We start from the raw sequence: 24,259 nt of genomic DNA on the forward strand, positions 1-24,259 counted from the left end.
AATCTTCAAGCAATAATTAAATATTTTAAATATGAATAAATGTAGTTATCTATGGAATATTGCAAAACTTAAATATTGTGTAATATAAAACATTCAATCTGGAAACTAGACCCTTTCTCCTTGTTTGTTTTCACTAATTTTGTTGGAATGTACATTTTGTACTTGTATATTATTAATTCTTAAAACTGAAAGAAGATTATAAGACAAGTTACATCATGAGCGATTTAAGATTAACATAGAATAAAAAGATAAATCATTACTGGAAATGATTGTCATAGAAGTTTAAGTTTGTGTACCGTTAACCCTACGTGTAGTTCAACTCGTTCCTTTTCGTGGGAAGTTTCTATGCCAATTCAGCAGTAAAACAAACAATATTCAATCAAGATTTTTCAGTTTTTACCAATTTTTTTAATTTTTAATATTTCTTTGCAGTTAATTATCTCTCAAACATTTACGGAAAACACAAGATGATATTGTTTATGTGTCACGCAATATTTCCATTTGCTAACATGCAATCATATCATATTCATAAACAGATGCTATAAGACTACCATTCAAAGTGAATTATTTTCATGTTTATGACAAAGGGTTTGTTTCGTTGTGTAAGCTAAAATAAATTGCAGACATGAGGTTTGTTGTGCTCTTGGCAAGTCTGGTTTACTGTGGAAATGTTGTTTTGTGTCATGGTAAGTAAAACATATAATCGCAAAACAATTTTAAGAGTAAAACGAAAAAACAGGTAAGGGTTCTAATTAAAATATGTATTACACTACAAATTGGTAAATTAATATATTGGTTCATATTACCTGGTTATGCCGTACATGCTACAGACATATTCGATATAGAGGAGGATTATTTCATGGTTAATCTATATTGTCTTATACATTTTTTAGGGTTAATTGTTTTGTTGGTTCCTTACCCAGTGTCTAAAATAGCTTTAACTTTAAGCAGATTTTATGAACAATGACACCATTTTAAACTCCACTTTAATTAATCATGATCCATTTCTCAAAGCAAAGGCATTACAAAGATGAGCGTTCCACTTTTGTGAAAAAAAGCTCGAAAATAACAAAACAAAACAAAAATCAAATCTTTTAGAATTCACGATAGCGTATAGAAGGTTAACTTAGTACATGTAGGTTGTTAATATCATTTGATTTTCCAAATTTTTGGTCATGAGGTATATAATGAAGGTGTTATTTCAGAACCTCAATCCGCTTATTTTTATTGTTATTTTTACGCAATTTTGTGAAACTTTTAAAAAGCAAATACAAGTCACCAAAAACTACGAATCATTCCTAATTTTTTCCCATATTTTTTTTGTGAATTTAATTTTCTGTCCTCTTGTTTCTTTCTCTCTTTCGCACAAGTATTATTAATAACACGTGTTCTTATGTATGTTTTATTTGTACAGAAAAGGAATTAGTTGAAGATTTATTGAATATAATCTTTAAACTGAAGAAGAATGGAAGTTATGGAGCAGGTATTTAATCGTATACTAAGCAATAACATTTGTTATACCATGATAAAGAGAAAACCGAGAGTAACAAGTCTATGAGTACGTGACTGACCATGTAATCAGTATAAAGAAACCCTCGATGAAGTTTTTGAATTATACTACATTTCCTGTATCCCTTTGTCAAAATCCCTGCAATGAGAAGGTCCGGTAAGGGCTTATTTTGAACTAAAATTTGAAGTACATCTGATAAAAGATGTTTGACATTTTTTACACACTTAAGTGTCGTCTTCTTTCGATTCAATTAGTTTATGTAAAAGATTTGAACTGATATGGTAATAAAAGACGCCTAAATTCAAGCTTAAATATGAAAAATCTATCAAATATGCCACAAAACTTCACTTTTCAGATAAGTTTTGTCTAAAATGGAAGTGGCCGCGCCGCATTCGTGTTCAGTCTCAACCTTTATATATGTTATGTATTATCATCAAATACAACATAATTTTATATTCAAATATATTAAGACTGAACACAAGTGCGGCCACTTCTATTTTAGACAAAATCCGTCTAAAAATAAGCACAAATGCTAAAATTGTGAAGATTTCCGTAATTTTGCATGAATTAATGATGTTAGTAACTGATGCATGTACATTGTATTGTCAAAAGCTTACATTTTTAACAAATTTTTGAAATGCTATATTTTTTGGGCCAAAAAGGGCCTTACCGGGCCTTATCCTTTCATTAATTGCATAAAATATTGTTTTCGTAGCATTACATTTCCAACACCTAATTTTAATGTGTCCTACACCTGATTATGAAGCAACAAACAATCAGAAGGGAAGATAATTAGAATTCTCAATGAGTGAAAAATATTTAGCAACCTATTTGACAATTCTAAATATATAATTTTAAAAGTTTGATAAAAATCTACAAATTTTACAAACTAACAAAGTTTGATGTATCCATTAAGTTCATCAAAAAATATTGGGAATCTGAATGTGTCAAACGTTTAAAGCAAAACATATATTTCAATGCATATATATAGCAGTCATTCCTAAATATACGAAATTCTACCAACTGAGGGGCACAACAATATCGCTCTAATCAATAGACTTTGTTCGTCATATATTATATACCATCATCCATAACAATCATAATAATTTGTGCATTAATTATTTCATTCATCTGAATTGTTTTATAGCGTTACATTTGGTTAAAATTACAGGGTAATGACAACTCGTTTTATTGAGATGATGCTGCTTCTATTACAATCTGCGTGCTCATGTTTTACATTATTGTAAGCAATATTGCAGTTTTTCTAACGACAAATTGTAAAACTTTAGAGTTTTTTTTTTCAATGGCATTCACATAGAGTTGGTCATGCTTTGCTTCATAAAAAAAAATGGCCAACGTAGATACAAGAATCTTGTCTTAGGAAGGGATAAACCGTACTTTGTAAAAGCACTCTGATCGAAACAAAGCATTCTCTGAAACTGACATTATCAAGATGCTTGATTTCTTTATTGACAACATATTTGTTACGTTTGGAGGGTGTGTTTTTCAACAAACTGTGCTCCTCTTCTTGTAGACTTGTTCCTTTATTCATATGAGGCTGACCTCATACAGGAGCTTTTAGGAAGAAGGAAAAAAGTTAGCATTATCCTTTAATTTCACTATATAGATGAAGTTCTTTCACTTAATAATTCAAAGTTTGGTGACTACGTTGAACGTATCCATCCAATTGAACTTTGGATAAAGGATACAACAGATACAGTTAAGTCTGCCTCATATTTTGAATTACATCTAGAAATTGACAATAAGGATCGGTTGAAAACAAAACTTTACGACAAAAGAAATGATTTCAGCTTCCCAATTGTGAACTTTCCATTCATATGTATCAACATTCCAGCAGCGCCTGTATATACGGAGTATATATCTCCCAGTTGATACGATATTCCAGGGCTTGTATTTCCTATCATGATTTCCTTGATAGAGGGGTGCTGCTCACAAGGAAGCTATAAACCAAGAATTCTAAGTGGTGAAGATGAAATCATTCCTTCGTAAATTTTACGGTATTTGGTTAGGTTCGTGTTGCTAATTTCTTTAGTTTTCTATGTTGTTTATTGTGTACTGTTGTTTGTCTTTTGGTCTTTTTCTCTCTTTTGTTTTTTTCCATGGCGTTGTCAGTTTGTTTTCGACTTATGAATTTGAATGCCCCTTATGTATCTTTTGCCTTTCTTTCACGTTTCACAAGTTTAACTGAAATTTACCCTGAATTGACCGGCTCATACACAATTTTAACATATTCTTTTTGGAGTTGTCATTAGTTGATTAACTTTCAATGGACGTTAAATCAAACAATTTTGCTTTCATATATGTCCAGATATTGAAAAATATCGTCCTTTACAGGACATTGATTATAACTTCATTTGACATTATTTCTTATATGGCAAAATTTCTAAATTATTACAATATCGTTATTTACGAAATGATTGATTGATTTTTTGGTTTATTTCCACTGGCAAATACGTATTACATGAATATTCAGGACGATAATATGTTACATGTATTATGGTATGTAGATACCCTGCGTTGTACTAGACTGATATTTCGAGTCATAATTTTACAGTGCTAGATCACAAGGTAACATTCCGCAAGAAGACATGTCGCCTTATCCGAAGTCAAAATAACTGTGCAATATCAATTTTTCCATCTGCGGTTTTCGGTCTACCTTTGAAAATACAGTTGAACATGTGACTCTTTCTGAACGAAACAAATAAGTTTAAATATATGAAATAATAATATTACAATGTACAGAACTAACATATGCATTTATCCAATACTCACAGGTCGATTGGCTGTTCCAGCTTTTACTGTAACGTTGTCAAAGGATTTAACTCCGCAAGTCAATCAGATCATAAAATTTGACTCAGTTAAAACCAATATTGGTGGACATTACTCTCCTAGTACTGGAATATTTACAGCACCAAGGAACGGACTTTATATGATATCAGCAACAACAAGAGCTAATGGATCCAATTATCTGCATTGTGAGATGCAGGTCAATGGTGAGATGAAAGAAAAGCTCTTTGGCACCAGTGCCTCAACCGGAACTGCCAACGCTGTTTTACAGTTAAAAAAAGGAGACAATGTGTTCATAAAAAAAGACCACCGTGGTAGAGAAAATATGATGGGAAAAGACTGGTCAATGTTTTCTGGATGTTTTATTGCATAATATTCTTTTAATTTTGCATCAATAAAATATATTTCAATCATTTTGAAGTTTCTTAATTGTTTATGAATAAGCTTAGCAACGACCGACATATTACGGTATATTGTTGTTCGTATGCGTTTCTCTCCGTTTGTTTAATCATTTGAACACGTCTGCTACAACCCCTTTTTGAGTTGTTTATTTAATACAATGGGTGGTCTCATGAAGACAAGCACCCTTCAAATTTGACAAACAGATATCCAAAGTTATAAGACTCTGATCCTAAACACAAATTCCTTAGGTACATCTCATTGATATATGGTCAACATCTTGTTTCTTCATATATACAGGAGCTTATAAACCATTGAAAAAATTTAATTTGATTCGAGCGTCACTGATGAGTCTTTCGTAAACGAAACGGGTGTCTTGTGTACAAAATGTTAAGCCTGGTATCTATGATGAGTTTATTTAGATACCGACCGATAAAAAAACATTATTCAATTTTACAAGCATTTGAACTTACTAGTAACTAAGCAACTTTCTTTGTTGCAGCTCTACTTTTCAAAATTCAAAAAAAGGATCAACACATACAATATTCCAAATTTTAGTCAACGGACGGACGGACAGTGATTCCTTCTGTATCCACAAAAGTATATCTGAGGGGGTTTAATGAACCTAATGCCAGAAAACTATCAACAGACATAACGAAAAATCTCGACACAGTTGTTAGATGTCGGAATGACGGAAAGACGGATATGATTTATTCTATTTGCCTGTCTATTGAAAGCGGAGGAATGCAAAAAAATGAAGGTTTACATAGGTCTTTAAAGAAGGCGTATTTTCAGTAAATGAATCTCTATGCTACCTCTAGTCTAAACTAGTCGTAAATGATTTAATAGAGACTATCACAGATATCTGATATGTCATCAGCTTATTCATTTTTTTAAGGACAAATTTAAAGTGATTTTTTATTAAATCATGCCATCCGATCCAATGTGTTTCAAATTTACCATAGTGTGTTCTCAAATTTGACAAGAAGTATTATCCATTACATGAACAATGAACAGATTAAAACTTGCTTGAATATAAAAACATTAGGCAATGTTCAGCCAGTTCATTTAGAATTTATAATACATTATATGGTATATAAGGTTATACAAGAACTGTTCGTTATTTGAGACTCTACAAATTCAATGAAGATGTATATTTTTCTCGAAATAAATATATAAATGGGAATTTATATTTCATACAAGCTTCTTGTGCAACCCCTCATCAAATCTTAAAAAATCCTAATTGTCCTTATTATATTAATAATGGGATGGGAATAATTGTCTTTTTGAAGCAAACAACCGCCGTTTTTACTCTGACTCAATGGTGTTACCCTAAATGTTATTCAAAAACATTTTTCACTTTTCACAATTTCACTTACATAAACGAAATGACAAGTGGCTGTGATACAATCTTGAGTGGAGATAAATCGATGGAAATCTAACAGATTGCACAGAGATTTCACACAAGATTTACTATCAGTATAGACCAGTAGTCTGGTAAGTTTTTATGTTGAACAAATTTACTTCTAATACTATTATTAGTACTGTCATGCCGTATTTAGCATTCTGATACTTTTGCATAGTATTCCAAACGTTTAAGGAAAACTAGGTGAAAGCAACATCAGGAATACTGACCTAGGATATGTAGAATACCATATTCACGTTAAATGATTGGACATAAAAAGTTGTCCATTACATAAATACAGGACTATAAATGTAAATTATTGTGCCTTAAAGTACAAATTGCTGTAATGCTAATGACAATGATAATGGTCAAACCTAAAAATAGTATAAAACAAAAGCATAACTATACACATTAATCAAAGTGATTTGCGGTATACCGCGTTATTAAATATGTTGTGCTTTTTTCTCTCACTTGTCTGAAGGTATTTCTCCATAAGGCACCAATTACTTATGCCTTGTGTTCATTAAGTAGTCAAAATACATTGCCTGATGCACTTGTGTCAATACCAACATACTATTAATTTTATTTTAATATCATGTTGCGTTTTTTTGTTTTTTTTGTTTGTTGTGTTTTTACATGTCTACTGTCTAGTTTGCATATATCATTGTTCTGCAAATGTCTAAAATGATATTGTTTGGTGTGTTAAGGCCCTCCTAGGGTCCTAATTTGTTGAATAAAAATATTCTATTCTATTCTTTTCTATACACCAATCATAAAATGGGAATTAATAAATATTATACTTTAAACCACAATTTATAATTTCTGCTCAAGTTCCTGGTGCAATAAGGATACCATTGTTAGCAGATGTGTTGCTCGTGACAAGTAAAAATAACAGCAGTAAGTCATATTCAGTATTAAGCGTGACGGGGAAAGGTGGTTGAATGACACGGATATTTTGTAAGAGTCAACCTAGTCATAATGGCGTTTGTAAAACTATGACGTGACCACTACAATTATACCAAACCTTGAATCAGTAGGTTCCTTGTAAGCAACAACCCTCTATCAAGGAAATGTTTATGGGCAAGGCAAGGTCTTCAGATATCCCATCAACTGGATGTATACATCTATACCCCATATTCAAGTGCTGCTCGAATATTGATATATATAGATATGGAAAGTTCGCAATGAGAAAATACATGTCATCTCTTTTGCTCTAAAATCTCACTAGCTCTCTATCTATCCCCTTTGTCAATTCTTAAATGTAAATCAAGATATGAAGCTGATTCAACTGTGTCTGTAGTATCCTTTATTTCCAGTTCGATTGGAGAAAGGCGATCAACAGTCACAAAAATGGGAAATAACCAGTAAAATATTGGTTAATTAATTGATTATTGTTTTCTTAACGTCCAGTGGTAAATATCACATACATGTACATGACGATTGAGAGCGAATAAACAATGAATGCAATAGTTAGTTTCTGCAAGGTAGGGTCGACCGTGATGAAAGGCGGGAAATTTTGACTCACTGTGATATGAGGGTATGTTGGATAGGGACACACATTTTGAATTGCAAAAGGCCACCTACGGACCCCTCACACAATTTTTGCACGGGTTCGTTAACGTGCATAGAGCGTGACACTCTCTCTCAACATGGCTTCTGATTTAACGCCCCCATTCTGACAGGGAGTTGGCTGCGCATTGTACATCCCACACAGTCAAGCGGACGTACAAACTTTTGCTGTCGGTAAGACGAACACCAAGGTGACCATATTTCTATACCCTTGTGTGTATCAGCAAAAGAACATTATCTATATGGCCGAAGGTAAAGTTGATGAAATCGCTGGCTTCTTTTGTTTTTCTTAAGACACCTCTATATACAGAATGTTTCTTCCAAACAAAAAAAAACAAGTCAGTAAGAAAAGAATCAAAATTGGATCCCATATTGCTTCCAATAGTTAAGCACGTCCACAAATATGTTGTCAGTAAAATAAAATCAAGATTCTTAATGATGCCTTATTTATTTTTTGTTGGAATCAGAATGTGTGTTTTTGACGAATTATGATTTGTTCCTACCTAAGACAATTCGTACCTCCGTTTACCATTTGTTTTTACTTGGACTACTTGTTTGAATTCTAAAATTAATTTTAAAACGGGATGCTTGAGTAAATGGCGAAGAAATTGAACGTTAAATTAACACTACCGCATGAAGAGAGGAATTTGAATTGTATATACTCTACAAATATTTTGAACAAACATCTGCTTCAGTGCGCCCCTCGATATGCGGCCATATTTCCACAGTCACTCTGAAATTCGATTCAGATTACTGATAGAATAGATATTAGTATTTTAGAAAGAGGTTTTGTATTTGGCCAACCCATAAGACATATTTAATGTTAAAAAATAATAAAAATATATGACTTCTTTTTTTACACATGATAATCCGATAATACACATGTTCCCCATCTACAAATGTATTCTTCCAGTGGACAGAACTAGTTTTATCATAAATAAGAGTTCTACAATTAATAATTTAAAATTATGTATTCTAGGATTTTTTTTTTAATCGTTTCAAATGTTTTACAGAAAAATGAAGACCCTAGTACTACTTGTTCTGTACACGTCAGCCGTATACTCTCAGTTTCAGTTGAACAAACTTAGCTACTTAAAACTTCCCTATACTACCAACAATGATTATGGATTTTTAAGAAACGCTGCTCACAAAGCTGCTTATGATTCACAAGAACGGATACTGTATGTGTTAGGTAAGGTGTGTGAGTGTGTATGTGTGTTTTCACTTAAGTATGCTTATATACACTGTAATTAACGAATCTGTATTTTGTTAAACTAAAACGTTGAAGAGCTTATCAAACCAAAAAAGACAAGTATAGCCAATGAAATCTAGACATGCGAGGTGGAGATATATTCCTCGATTTAAAACGATTTTCAAAATTTTATAATAGCAAATTTAAAATTAAACAATATCATGCACGTAGCTCAGTACTGGCTACTGAGCTTGTGAAACCCTTAGGGACTAACAGTCCACTGGCAGAAGTAATCTCATAAACAGTACCAGTTTACTGCACCAGATGCGCATTTCGATAGTTAATGTCTCATTAGTAATTCTCGAGGCCGAAATGAAAAAAATGATACAAACGTTGAAGAGCTGATCTATCCAAAAAGGACCTTAGTATAGCCTAATCCGCCTAAGTATAATGTCAATCAACTCTATAGACTTTCTGTTATTTTTATTGAAATTCAATCATTGGTTTGGAAAGAATTGCGGATAAAAAGTGGTATCATATAAATACGATTAACGAACGTATCGACTCAAAAATTCAAAATATGCCATTTTCAGCGATCATGTTAATTTTTTCAGTTTTGATTTTGATTTTTAACTTTTTCTCTTTAATTAATAGCTTTTCGAGTTAGATAGAGAGCACTATTTGCCTTTTTCAGTGCTATTAACACGAGATTTTTGTATTGTACTTAGTAAATCTCATAGTAATTTGTACACATTTAAGTTTAAGTCAGGACAAAAATCATAATTAACTTCTTCTAAGCTTCTACCAATCCTCGAATCAAATGGGCATTATAATTCGGATGTGACAATTATTTTTTTGTGGATTTAACACTGCAAATATAGATGCTTTGAAGACTTCTCCATTTCAATTAATTGACAAATATTACATAGTTTATATATCGTTTTCCATCAAAATATTGTACACTGAGCAATGATGCGACTGCTTGAAATATTAAATCTTGCTAATAACCACTTAAAGGGCTATGCCTTTAGACATCTTGAATATTTAGAGGCAATCATAAGAAGCATGGGGTGTAAATGTACCAATACGAAAATTATTCTGATAGTGTTGTACATTATTAGTTGCTTTTATTAAAATCACCGGTTGTGATTAGTAAAGTGTTGCACCAAAATAAAATTAGTAATTAGATTATAAGAGTAAAGGCCCGAATATTATTTAAATATTTTACAATAATGATCGTTAATTTTTTCCTTTTTAAACTTTTTGAAAGGAAAACATCAAGATCGTCTTATGCTGATATGTTTTCCTAGGCGATACTTGATATACTAGTATATTATTTGATAAGACGACACTTGTATATTTGTTATAAGGTTAGCAATCTATATTTGAGGCTTTTAATACGACCCAGTTATGGAGTATTTTTTATACAAAAATGGAAACAAGTTCGTTTTCTTAGAATTAAAATTATATACTTGTATTCTTATTCTTATTTTGTTCCGAATTTTATAACAAAAGAACCGAAAGAAGAAATGAAAAGATAACGGATTTGATTTCAGGTAGTCAATCAGGAGCCAATCAACCACGTCTTCTTCATGTTATTGATATTTCTAACCCGTCCGCCCCTAATAAACTCTACACCCACTCATTTGATGCTGTTGACAATGGAAAGGCAAATGATATTGCCGTTTGTGGTGACACGGTAGCGGTCAGCATAGAATCATCGTTAGCCACTAAAGAAGGACACGTGGAACTCTTTAGAACTTTTCAACGTGGTAATGTTCAGCTAGTTAGTTTTGGAAGAGAACAAGGTATAACATAATTTGATGTTGAATTCTATTTGTTCAATAGGCTTATTGAAAACGAATAGAATTAATCTGCAGAGATTATGAAAAAAACCAAACTTTGTGTTGCTCATATGCTTCTTTTTGTAATTTTATTGAGGTGTAAAAGCGTGGACCGAAGCACATTATGTATGAAGCTTGGAAGCGCTTCAAACTAAAAATGTGCGCATGATCAACGCTTTTACAACCTATAACATAACAATAAAAAAAGCATTCAATTGTTATAATTACATATGCTACAACCATGAAATAAGTGTTATATCAAATTTGTCGGTTGTTTTCCTATGCATTCTTATGACGTTGTCACAGGAAGCACATAATGTCATGAATGTTGAATTTTATTTGTAGATAAAATCTGATTTTAGAATTTAAGAATGCATCTCGATTGGTGTTAGCCAATCAAAAGTAAGGATTCTAATGAAACATACATGTAATGTAATTATTGACGTATATACAATGCTTCACTGTTCCATATTTTCTTGTTTTCAAATAGAAACGTGAAAAAGGGCAAGATTATATAAAATTAACACTTAAAGTATAACTCTTTAATGTTGTTTAAAAAAAAAATTAACAGTTGGAGTTGATCCTAAAGGACTTGCTTTTACGTCTGATTGCCAGAAGCTTATCATCGCTAATGAAGGTCGTGGTAACTTGGATGAAATTGCTCAGTCTTTTGTTGATCCACCAGGGACAGTAACGATTCTCCTTAGAAATGACGTTGGGTCTCCAGCTTTGGTCACAATCAGTTTCGATCTGTTTTTATCTGGCAGGTATTTTTTATTACGTGAATAAAAAAAAAAAAAAATGATGTTGTGAAATTTTAAATCAAGAAAGAAAAAAATAGACTCAACAATTATATCAATCCCAAAAAATAGGAATTTCCCCACGGAAAAGATATCAAAAGACATCAAATGTATATGTATTTGATAGTAGCAAGATTTTCAGACGTTCTTGATCAAGATAGCATTGCTCCTACTTTACTTAAGGTAGATTCACGGTAACCGCCATCTTGGATTGTACTATCGCAGTACACAATAAGTCTAGTTATTTGCCCAAATCTGCAAATGTGTAGACAGATGTGCAATTTTATTGGTTAGACTGTTTATATATATGAAGAAAACTTGCTGATTTATTGCATTATCCAAAATATTTAAACAAATAAAAAACATTTGTGTTTTAGAATCATTTTTTTTCAACTAAGCCATTCAAGGGGAGATAACTCTTTCAGTAAAAAATTTATACTGGACTGATAGGGAAATTTTTTATTTTTACTTGTAGCAAGATAACAAGTTCGGGGACCCCATTTTTTCTTTTTATTTTCCTAAAACATATTATAAAACCTATCTTCTCACAATTTATTTCAAAATTCTATCTCATAGATTTCTTTTTATGCACAAAAATGTTTTTTTTATGATCATTCTAACCAAATTTATGCAATTTTCAACGACTAGTAGCTTGAAAAATAGCACGGTGACCCATCTTTTTTATTATATTTTTAAAAAGAGCATAGTAAAATCTTCATTTTGGCAAAGTATAAGAAAATTCTATCTCGGGAAACATATACCTATGATCTACCTTAAGAAAACAACAGAGAAAAATACAGCAAAAGGAAACACATGCATAGCATGAAATTGCGTACAATGAAATGATAGACCAAAAGAGGTAATAATTATATCAGTTTGAATTCTTATATCTGAATGTTTTGAACTGTATGTTCATACGTACAAAAACGTAATCGAGTATAATTGATTTCAAATTTTTGGTAATCATAAATACAACTTTACATGGTCTCCAAAATCTCCCTGTATTCATATATATCAAAGTCAACAACAGCTATGTACCACAGAATAAAAGCATATTGATGAAGCAGCTAACAAAGTAACAATAATAAAAGGAAATGCAAGAATATTAAATTTTTATTTAAAACGTCTTATATTGACCGCATATATTATATCATGATGGTTCATACTTTTGCAAATATAAGTCTATATTATTTCATGAACTGTAACTGTTACTTTTGTTTTACAAATAAAGCTACTAACTAAAAGATTTGAACCAATTTTCCTATTCAACTTCAACAGACTAAATTGAAATCGTGCATAGGAATTTGTAGCAAATCTTAATCTGGACTTAGGTCCTTTTAGAGTGTTTCAACCCAGATTTACTTCTTTCACCCTTTGTTTATTTCTCCACGTAGTTTTTGGTCGATGTTCATAAATCCTGTATTGCTGCATGTTTTCGCTTAGGGAAACCGAGTACCAAAATAAAGGAGTAAGGTGGGTTTATCGAGGAAACCATAATGCTGGTATAATAAACAAAATGTCTGACGACCTTGAACCTGAACAAGTTACCATTAGCAACGACCAACGATTCGCTTATATCTCTCTTCCTGTAAGTATGCAAAGTTTTGTTTGATATTAACTTTTTTAATATTATTTCAGTTTATGCGCAACTGCATATGTTCTGTAAGTTATTCCCAGATATGTGTCAACTTTTTATTCTCAGAGATGTGTCAACTTTTTATTCCCAGAGATGTGTCAACTTTTTATTCCAAGAGATATGTAAACTTTTTATTCCTAGACATATGTAAACTTTTTATTCCAAGAGATGTGTAAACTTTTTATACCCAGACATATGTAAAATTTTTATTAATAGAGATGTGTAAACTTTTATTCCCGGAGATATGTAAACTTTTTACGAATTGTTAGTAGCCATTTGCCTCATTTCAATGACTGTATACTGTTGATTTTTTTGCAACATTACTGCGAATTTGTTCTTCAAATTTAATTTGAATGGTAAATTTTAAAATTGTATTGACTCCAATCTGAACTATACCAGTCAGTTATCATACCTTTTGTAAACTCTCCGTTGATTAATTTAGTAGAAAATGATAAGAAACTAAAGTTCCAACTCCTCTTGGCAAATTTTACATGGATTTTGGCTGTTCTTTTTGGTGCTTTTTGATCATATATATGTAGCTCCTCGTGTATTTGAAATAGATATACTAGTATTAAGAAGATGTGGTATGAGTGCCAATGAGACAACTCTCCATCCAAGTCACAGTTTGTATAAGTAAACCACTATAGGTCAAAGTACGGCCTTCAACACGGAGCCTTAGCTCACACCGAACAGCAAGCTATAAAGGGCCCCAAAAATGACTAGTGTAAAACCATTCAAACAGGAAAACCAACGGTCTAATCTATATAAAAAACGAGAAACGAGAAACACTTATAAAATTGAGAATGGAAATGGGGAATATGTCAAAAAGACAACAATCCGACCAAAAAGCAGACAACAGCCGAAGGCCACCAATGGGTCTTCAATGCAGCGAGAAAATCCCGCACCCGGAGGTGGTCCTCAGCTGGCCCCTAAGTAAACCACAACAACAAACGACAACCACTAGTCAATAGGTTCCTGACTAAGGACAGTACTTATATATCCTTGGTCATTAAATTTTTGGTTTGAGCGTTCCTCATAAGGGTAAATCCGAAAAGCGCTTCGGACTAACCAAAGTATTATTTTAATAGTTCAGACCAAGTTTGAATTGTTCTTGACAACGTTTGATCCAAGTTTCATGTGCAGCTACGAAAAAAAAATTGTTTTCAATTCAGACTAGGTCCAGCATATTTCAGACTCTTGAAACTTCCGGTCACAATCGATGAGGATCATTTAGACTATTTGTAAAAAAAACCTTACTGTTATTGTTACATTTAGTATAAATAAATGCGAATGCTACTTTTCTTTTCATACTCTTTTCTGGTGTATAGAGATCGTGAAAAAAAAGAATCGTGAAAATTCCAAATCTGCATGCTTACTTAAATGTTAAGGCTAAATAAAGGTTTTATTTTGTTTTTTATGTCTTATTTTTTTTTTTTTTTTATTTTTGTGTGCTCTTTATACGCCCGTCAATTTTTGACGGGACGTATTATGGTATACAAATGTCCGGTGTCCGTCCGTCTGTCTGTCCGTCTGTCCGTCCGTCCGTCTGTCTGTCCGGCGTAAACATGTCGCACCGTAACTTGAGAATGACTTATCCAAATTTCATGAAACTTAACATAGTTGTTTCTTATGATTGTCAAACGATCTGTATACTTTTTGGATAAATAAGATTGAAACTTTTGAAGTTACGGGACTTAGTAACTAAAACAGGTGTGTGTTTTTTTTTCACATGTCGCTCCGTATCTCAAAAACAATTTATGATTATTGCTTAAAACTTCACACACTTCTTAGTTATATTAATCTTAAGATCTGTATACTTTTTGGTGATGATTCAAAATTTTATTTTAGAGATATTGAGTATTTTGTTAAAAAAGGGGAGGGTTTTTTCACATGTCGCGCCGTATCTCAAAAACAGTTTATGATTATTGCTTTAAACTTTACACACTTCTTAGTTATATTAACCTTAAGATCTGTATACTTTTTAGTGATGATTCAAAATTTGATTTTTGAGTTATTGAGTATTTTGTAAAAAAAGGAGGAGGGGTTTTTCACATGTCGCGCCGTATCTCAGAAACGATTTATCATTATTGCTTAAAATTTTACACACTTCTTAGTTATATTAATCTAAAGATCTGTATACTTTTTGGTTTTGATTCAAAATTTTATTTTTGAGATATTGATTTTTTTTTTTTAAAAGGGGGGTTTTCACATGTCGCGCCGTATCTCAAAAACGATTTATCATTATTGCTTAAAAGTTTACACACTTCTTAGTTATATTAATCTAAAGATCTGTATACTTTTTGGTTTTGATTCAAAATTTTATTTTAGAGATATTGAGTTTTTTGTAAAAAAAAAAGGGGGGTTTTCGCATGTCACGCCGTATGTCAGAAACTATTTATGCATATTGCATAAAAATTCACACACAAGACGACGGGCGTATCATGCGCTCATGGCGCAGCTGTTTATTTTTTTTGTTTTTCTCAAAGCGTGAATAAAGTACAATTTGTGGCTGGCACCTAGAACTGTTCACCACGCATTGGTGGACTTCTAATAAATGTTCTCCATCGAGTCTTGAATACATCAGTGGGTGTTATGTGTTGAACAACGATTGTAAAAGAAGTGGGTTGTGGCTCTCAAAATTTAGGAAGGTCGCCTTAAAATAATTTGCACGCCGATCGGAGGAGTTTCATCAGGTTTATGTAAATAGATGAATGTTTTAAACAGCTACTTCAAGAAAGTCAAAATGAAAGTATTTTTTACAAAAAGTATATGCATTGGGGAATACTTATTAATTTCTCAGGAAAAAAGTGCCTTGTATTTTTTAACGGGTGTAATTTTAGAAATCCCTTTAAATTCCAGATCTTTTAATTTCTTATATTTTTGTCTATATCAATCTATATATTATACATAAACATAACGTTTCTTTTAACAGGAAAATAATGCAGTTGCAAGAATTGATATCAATGCATATAATGTTAATGAAATATTTCCTCTTGGAGAAAAGAATTGGCAGTATTTCGGTATCGATTGCAGTGATCAAGATGGAGGTATAATAATATGTTGTTATGAATTTTAAACTAAAGCCTTATCTTATCCATTAACAAATAAAAAAATTTACAAAAGCAAACCGTCATTCGTTAAATTAAAGGTGTAAACAGAACAAAATGCTCCGAAACACACTTTTTTATTTATTTTTTTATTTTTCTATTTTTTTTTTATTTTTTTTTTTTTTGGGGGGGGGGGGGTCTTTTTTATTGTTTATGTTGTTATTTTTAAGGTATGATGACTTGACTTGTACTACTCTTAATAAAGGATGATTTGCATATGAAAGTGTCTTTAATAAAGTTGAAAAATTTATTGTAGTTTAATATCTCGTAGAGTCTGATCCTCTGTAAATGGATTATAAAGAAACTTAGCGTATTGTTTACATATATTTTAATATTATCATTTCCTTTGTTTAAGGGGGGAAATTATCGTTCTATCCGGTTTATTCCATGAGACAAGCTACTGATATTGAGATCACTACTTTCAATGGTATGGAGGTTATATTAACTGCAGAACAAGGAATGATAAAACGATATACTGCTGCCCAAGGCGACGAATTTGACGAATCTAAGCGAGCAAGAACAATTGCCCAAGGTTAGTAAATCATATTAATCTTATAAAAATAAAAATAAAAATAATTCAACAACTCTCATGTGAAGATGGATATTGACCCTCTAATACTTTAGCTGAATATTCATGAGATGTTGGTATTGTATGATTTTAGTATGAAGTCGATTTTCACTGAACTAGTACACATTTTTGTTTAGGGCCAGCTGAAGCCCGCCTCCGGGTGCGGGATTTTCTCGCTGTGTTGAAGACCCATTGGTGGCCATCGGCTATTTTCTGCTCTTCGGTCGGATTGTTGTCTCTTTGACACATTCCTCATTTCCATTCTCAATTTTATTGTGTCCTTTAATATTTTATATAACTTATTTTAACGCCATGCGTATTGAATTATAGGCATTTCGTACCCCGACCATTTCGTACCGCTCATTTTGTACCCTCGGTAAAACCATTTCGAACCCTGACCATTTAGTACCTTGACCATTTCGTACCTCATGGAATATTTATATGTATGCCATTTCGTACATCATGGAAGATTTGTATGTATGCCATTTCGTACCTCATGGAATATTTAATTATTCACTTACATGTATCACAAATCCTTCCTTTGGAGAAGACGTTACTAAAGTGTAAAATGTGTCTGATATATGTGTTATGTTTAAACTAGACAAAATGCAATGAAAAACTATTACAGATGCCATGTACTGCTTGGTTAAACAAATCATAGGACTTAAGAAAATTTCAACTGCTCTAAGCATTTTATTTATGTTTTATTTATTTTTTTAAATTAAAATCATCTCAAAATGTTTTATAACATATTTTACTTCTTTATGCGTTTATCTAAACAATAATTGTTTGTATATCTTGTTGAATGGACCAGTATGCATTAAATATAAATAATTCTAAAACTTATAATGATGCAGTATCGAGGGTCCTCCCTTTGTTAAATTATCTCCAATACCTTTGTAGGTATAACATTGAAAATATTTACAAATATATGATACGAAATAGAAAACATGTATTCAGTCAATGAGGTTCAAAATGGTATATGCAGCTGGCCCATATAGTACGAAATGGTTTTGATCATAGGTTCGAAATGGTAAATGTTGGGTACGAAATGGTAATTTTGGGTACGAAATGGCAGAGGTACGAAAGGGTCAAGGTCCGAAATGACTTGCTACCTGCGTATTAAGGTCACTGTGACTTTTAAGATAAAAGACTTCAGTAAAATTTATTGAAATTATTAACTCTATGGTCGGGTTGTTGTCTCTTTGACACATTCCCCATTTCCATTATCAATTTTATTGAGATAAGGATATACTCCATATAAAAGTATAGTCTGTATCATTAAAATTTTATCTATTTGATCAGTGAGCTCAATGATATGCGTGATAAAGTCGCTGTGACCTTCAAACATATCAGCAAAATGATTTTTATTAACATTTTACCCCAAATCTTAGAAGATTTAATTCATCATTTTCATATAACAGCACAAAAGTTTACCCACAATACGTCAAAAAAGAATTATATTGCCATATCGGGGCCTTGATGGCCGACTGGTCTAAGTAGTCGAACTATTGTATCACTAGCCTGTCAACACTGAGGTTGTAAGGGTAGAATCCCGCACATGGCAGGTGCGCTCGACTCCAATCTTAATTGATTAGGATTGTCAGATTTCCTACCGAAGGTCGATGATTCTCTCTGAGCACTCCGGCTTCCTCCATCAATAAAAACTGACCGCCACGAAATAGCACAATAGTGTGAAAGTGGCGTTAAACTTCAAACAATCAATATTGCCATGTTTATAACAATCTGTCACAAATGTTCCTTTTATCGTAGTAAAAATTAAACAGATTCAATAAAAAATCAAATCAAATAAGTTAACTTCTGAAAGATGAAAATTGTTATTTACAAATCTTAAGGTTGTTACATTAAAAATAACAACAGTTTCTTAAATGGTTTTTTTTCAATATAGAATGTATATTTTTTTTTAATGGAAAATTTACGGCTAGTCAGCGTGCTTGTTTTCTAGATAAAAGTATTGGTTATCTATAAATCTATAAATAGCCGGGTTTTTTTTTAATTTAAAAAGTAGAAAAAGAAATGAATGATAAACTCTGCGAAAAAATGTAATACAAGTAACAAGAGTATGAAAATTATATGTCAGAAGTATATTTAAAAACTTAGATGATTTAAATACACGGAGTAATATAGAATTTTTAAGCACACATATTAAATGCATTGACTAAGAAAACACAGTGATGCTTATATCATAGGAAAAGTTGAAAGAGAGTAGCAAGCATTTTTGTGACCTAAACGATTATTTATTTAACAGAAGGGAGAAAAACAAATAATAATATTTAACCATAGCGCACACACCTTTAAATACAGTCTATACTGGGGCATTTCTCTTTTATGTTCACCAATTACCACTATGTAGTCTGATTTTCTACCTCGTCATCCAGGAACTTTTGCTGGAGTCGGCTTTGGTAGCCACGTTTTGTTTTGAACTTTTGACGTAAACTTTTATGAGTGTAGCTAAATAGTCAATGAGACAGTAACCCATCAAAACAAAGAAGATGGACAAAAAGTGATCTACGATGTGCGGCATATATTCTTGACCGTCATATAACTTACGGCGTTGATAGTAAAAAAAAATATGACGTCACATATTTTTTCGCGAAATGAGATGTTTTCTATGGTAATCGAAATTCATTTAGGAAGAGGATGAATGGCAACTACTTGATCCTCAATTATGCAATACCCAGACCATTCTTCATTTGTCTTTGAAGTTTGTTTCAAATGCCAATACATAACATGAGTCGCGGTGTGTGCACCTTTACCGACAGCTCCCAAAACGACATCTATAAATAAGAAAAAGAATAAAAATAAAATGAAACTTTACTTTTTCTTTGGTTTTAGATGGCGAATTTGCTGAATCAGATATTTCATGGACGGCTGACCTTTCAGCAGCAGTGCGCGATAACCAACGTCTTGGTAAGTTCTCGTACTTCTAAATACAAGTTTGTTCCCTTTTTATTTTTAGACAGCAAACTATGAAATTACTGTCAATATTTTATTTGGTTATTTAAAATATGAGGCATGTGTTAACAATCCTGGTATCTTTGATGAGTTTATTTACAACCACTGGGTCGATGTCACTGCTGGTGGAGTTTTTATTCCCCGAGGGTATCACCAGCCCAGTAGTCAGCAATTCTGTGTTGACATGAACTATCATTGATATGGTCATTATTATAAATTAATCGTTTCCAAAAGTTTGAATTTTTCGAAAAACTAAGTATTTTCTACCCCAGGAATGGATTACCTTAGCTATATTTGGCAAAACGTTTAGGAATTTTGGATCCTTAATGCTCTTCAACTTCGTACTTTATTTGGACTTTTCAACTTTTTCAGCGTCACTGATGAGTCTTTTGTAGACGGAACGCGCGTCTGACGTATAACATTTCAATCCTGGTATCTATGATGAATTTATTTACTTGTCAAAGAGGACGAAATCCATATAACTATAGTGTATTGTCGTTATTTCTTTTGGTATTCAGATAAACCAGAGAAAAAGATAATTAGGACTTCCTCCTCTATTAGTTTTCCTTTCCTGAAGGTTAAATTTTAAGTCCAATCAAAAATAACATCGGATATTTTTCTGAAGTTATTTTTTAAGAATATCAAGAAGCATTGCAGTGCGCTACTTTATGTTATAGAAAATATCCTGCTTTTAAGTATCAAAATTGAAAGTTTTCCTATAAATGTATCAACGTAAAGTGATAGTAAAGAAGACTTGAAATATTTACTAGTTCTCAAGAAAGGGGTAGAATATACCAGAGGGATAATCAAAATTCATAAGTCGAAGATAAAATCATGACAAAGACAGAAAGCAATGAAAAGACAAACATCAGTCGACAAAACACCCCGTAAAAATCTAAAAACTGAGCAACACGGACCCCCCCCCCCCCCAAAAAAAAAAAAACGGAGGTAGTAGGATTACTAAGTAACCTTTAAGAACAAGGATGCGCTTGTTGATATATACGTTTCAAATAAATTTACAGGTCGATGGCAAGTGCGGCATTCAGATGCCCCTAAATCCGCATTGGGTTCTATTGAAACTGTTCAGGGTTACGGAGGTCGTGGTATTTCTGTTCATCAGACACAAACCTTTACTAGACTGTACGACACTGAAGATGAACTTGAAAGAAAGGAATTGGAAAATTATGCGTTAACTTTCAATGGTGATGCAAGTAATAGTGCCTATTCTCCTCTTCAGGAAATAGATGAAAGATCTGATGATCATGTAAGTTGTGCTGCCTTTAACAAAAAGATTCAATCGGCGTCATTACTATTTATATTATGTTTTTTTATATAAATAATCTTATTTAATCGTAAATATTCCAAGTCAATATACAAAAGATCAATGATAAGTATGATTTTTATAAATAATTTAGTTCCGGGCTTTAACAAAATGAAATTACAATAAACAGTTGTCTCTGTTTTTGTCTGATATGAAATGTATAAGTACAAAAATACAAAATGGCACTTACATTTTTACTGAACATCTTATTAGTAATAGTGCATGTACATTGAGAACAAAGGTAACAAATTTTCAAGATAAACATGCCATAACATAATTAACATAAGAATCACACACATACATCTTTTATCTCATGTTAAATAAATACATTGGTTTTCCTGTTTGAATGATTTTACACTAGTCATTTTGGGGGCCCTTTATAGCTTGCTGTTCGGTGTGAGCCAAGGCTCCGTGTTGAAGACCGTACTTTGACCTATAATGGTTTACTATTACAAATTGGGACTTAGATGGAGAGTTGTCTCATTGGTACTCATACCACATCTTCTTATATCTATCTTGATATTCCAGGGTCCAGAACCTACTGCTATAGCAGTTGGTATGTTCGATTCCACACCTATGGTAGTTGTTGGAACAAAAACCGGGCTCATTCATGTTTATCGTGATGTTAATGCTGCTTTACGACATGAAAGTGTGCACCGTGAAGGACAAATAGCTCAAACTTGGAATACGCTGTACAAAAACAACCAGACTGGTGATAGCGTCATAACAGATATCGGGTATGTATTGATATGACTCTCATTTTCTCCTTCTGATACAAACAAGATTTTTTTACATTGGGTTATTAAAAACATAATTTAAGTGGTATCAGTTTACAATTACAGGTTAATACATACTATAAAAAAATGATCACAAACAAAATTTGAATAATTTCATTATCCATGGAGTCAATTATAAGTGAAAATGTAGAGCGTATTAATATTATGTTCTAGTATAAAAATATTTTCTTCCTTTAAGTTCCTTCAGAATAAATTTTTAAAAGTTATTTCTAATCCAAGTTATAAAAGGACCCTTTTCTATTTTGGATTTGAATAATATAGAGCTAAAGAAAGCTGATGCCAAACTATCTATATGTTTGGGTTTTTTTTTTCATTTATAAACGTGTTAATATAAAAACATGACGGTATTAATTCAAAGGAACAAACGTTTTTACTTTCATGAAATTACATGACTTGAAATCATACAATTGTTCCAATTAACAAAACTGATAAATATGATTTAATTTTTAGGATTATCAACCAAGCTCAATCACCAAATGGAAAAGTTTTAGTTTGGGCTATTGGTTCTGCGTCAGGATCCCTTGGCATCTATGAGCTGCAGTTTGTCAGCAACTGATACCAGTTTTATCGAAATTTTACGATTTATATAGAACGGGTTACCTAAAATAAAGCATGTTTTCATATAATTCGTTTTATTTTTTATAACTCTACATACTCGGGGTATCTACTATTATATACATAACACATAGCTGAGAGGGTGATAGAGCAGATTGTTACCCCGAGAAAATATTGTCAACTGAGGCGAAGCCAAGGTTGACAATGTCTTTTCGAGGGATAACAATCTGCTCTATCACTCTCTCAGATATGTGTTATTTAATTAGTTATATAGTATGTTCTGTTATTACTGTCTATTGAGTTTCAAATTAAAAGAAATACACTATGACGTCTTGTACATAACAACCATCCGTATTCAATAAAGCGCACATTTGATCAAGCGTCTCCGTGAAGGATAATAGAGTAAATTGTCTCCTTCGTATCAAACCAATCAAAGTCTGGCATTTTGACATGAAGTATAATAAATAAATATAACTAAAGGTATGTAAATGTCGAAAATATGTAGGATTTACCATGTACAAAGCAATGTCTTTTTCAATTATTGTATGCATCATGTATTCTTTTGGGTTACAAAAGTCAACGCAGCACAAATTAAAGGCATCAGTAGTTTACCAAATCTCATAAATCCATTTAAATGATACAAATCAGACAAAACATGGAGGAAATTGTATTAAATCCAAAAGGATCGAGACAGGGTTGGTCGAGAGGGTAAGCCATGCATTCGTTTTTAAACACCCAAATCATCATTTAGACTCAACGGACAGACCACATCATCTCCTGATTTTTATATATGCATCAGATTTATAAAATATAGCAAGCTTTATTACAATCTCGAGTCATAATGATTGGCCGATTGGTAGTTTTTCAAATCAACTTTAGAAATCTTAATATACGTATTTATATTATTTGCATATTGAATAAAGAGAAATATAATGTGACACAAACCCAGTTATTTTAAGTTTGATCTCAAGGAATAATCTTGCCTCGTGATAGGAAATAATCGATCCTTTTTCAAAAGAATTTGCATACATGAACTTGCAAATGTGCTTAATACAGGTACGGTTATTTACTTTCCCTGGTGATAGATCAGTACCTTTTTTATCTCATCCCTTAAGATATTCTACATTATAAAAATAAGAAGACGTGGTACCATTGTCATCAGTCGGAATTGGGACATTAATCGTGTAGGGTGAGTGTCGCGCTTTCTGAACGTTAAGGAACCTTTGCAAACTACTCTGATGGATCCGAAGGTGACATTTTCGAAGGCCAAATGTCTGCTTCTATCCATCATATATATACAAATGATTTTTTTTCCGCCTCAAACATTAATGAATTTTATTATGGAAACACGATTCAACCTGTAGGAATTTGATAAAAAGTGGTATTTCATATTTGGCATCCAACATTTAAGGTCATAGTGCTTACAAAGCTAACAATGCTATGAATTGTCTTTTGAATCAATCTCTTTGGTTTAATAGACTGATTGATGAAGGTTATAATCCTACTGTTGCTGTTCAATCACTGTTCTATGATTTGTTTTACGATTAACATCAATACACGTATTTATATTTTGAAGCAATACGAAAATGTTTCCTTTGTGTATTTGTTTACTTTGGTTTGTGCATAGTGCAAGTCGTATCTACCTAAACTGTTTATGAAGTTGCTATTGTTTACCCTTAATGAATAAAAGGAGATGTAAGGTTTACGTCAATATGACATCTACCAACGAATAGAATTACAAAACGTCATCTAGAGGCAACATACCATCTTGA

General features: G+C 32.2%; 2 protein-coding genes across 2 annotated transcripts; both read left to right on the forward strand.

Annotated features, from left to right (window-relative positions):
- The first annotated feature begins 583 nt into the window (after positions 1-583).
- On the forward strand, positions 584-4,731 carry LOC127735274 (complement C1q subcomponent subunit C-like). Its single transcript, XM_052245400.1, has 3 exons — positions 584-686; positions 1,415-1,483; positions 4,306-4,731. Exons 1-3 carry the CDS (start codon positions 626-628, stop codon positions 4,689-4,691), a joined length of 516 nt encoding a protein of 171 aa, XP_052101360.1. The 5' UTR covers positions 584-625; the 3' UTR covers positions 4,692-4,731.
- Positions 4,732-6,154: 1,423 nt separating this feature from the next.
- LOC127733672 (mesenchyme-specific cell surface glycoprotein-like) lies at positions 6,155-22,558 on the forward strand. Its single transcript, XM_052242986.1, has 11 exons — positions 6,155-6,214; positions 8,705-8,883; positions 10,440-10,691; positions 11,299-11,494; positions 12,971-13,115; positions 16,096-16,210; positions 16,626-16,802; positions 19,695-19,769; positions 20,837-21,078; positions 21,664-21,872; positions 22,383-22,558. The coding sequence occupies exons 2-11, from the start codon at positions 8,709-8,711 to the stop codon at positions 22,486-22,488; spliced, it is 1,692 nt and encodes a 563-aa protein (XP_052098946.1). The 5' UTR covers positions 6,155-6,214; positions 8,705-8,708; the 3' UTR covers positions 22,489-22,558.
- The last annotated feature ends 1,701 nt before the right edge of the window (positions 22,559-24,259 follow it).

This window comes from Mytilus californianus, unplaced genomic scaffold (genome assembly GCF_021869535.1).
Source record: "Mytilus californianus isolate M0D057914Y unplaced genomic scaffold, xbMytCali1.0.p SCAF_3, whole genome shotgun sequence".
Lineage (NCBI taxonomy): Eukaryota > Metazoa > Mollusca > Bivalvia > Mytilida > Mytilidae > Mytilus > Mytilus californianus.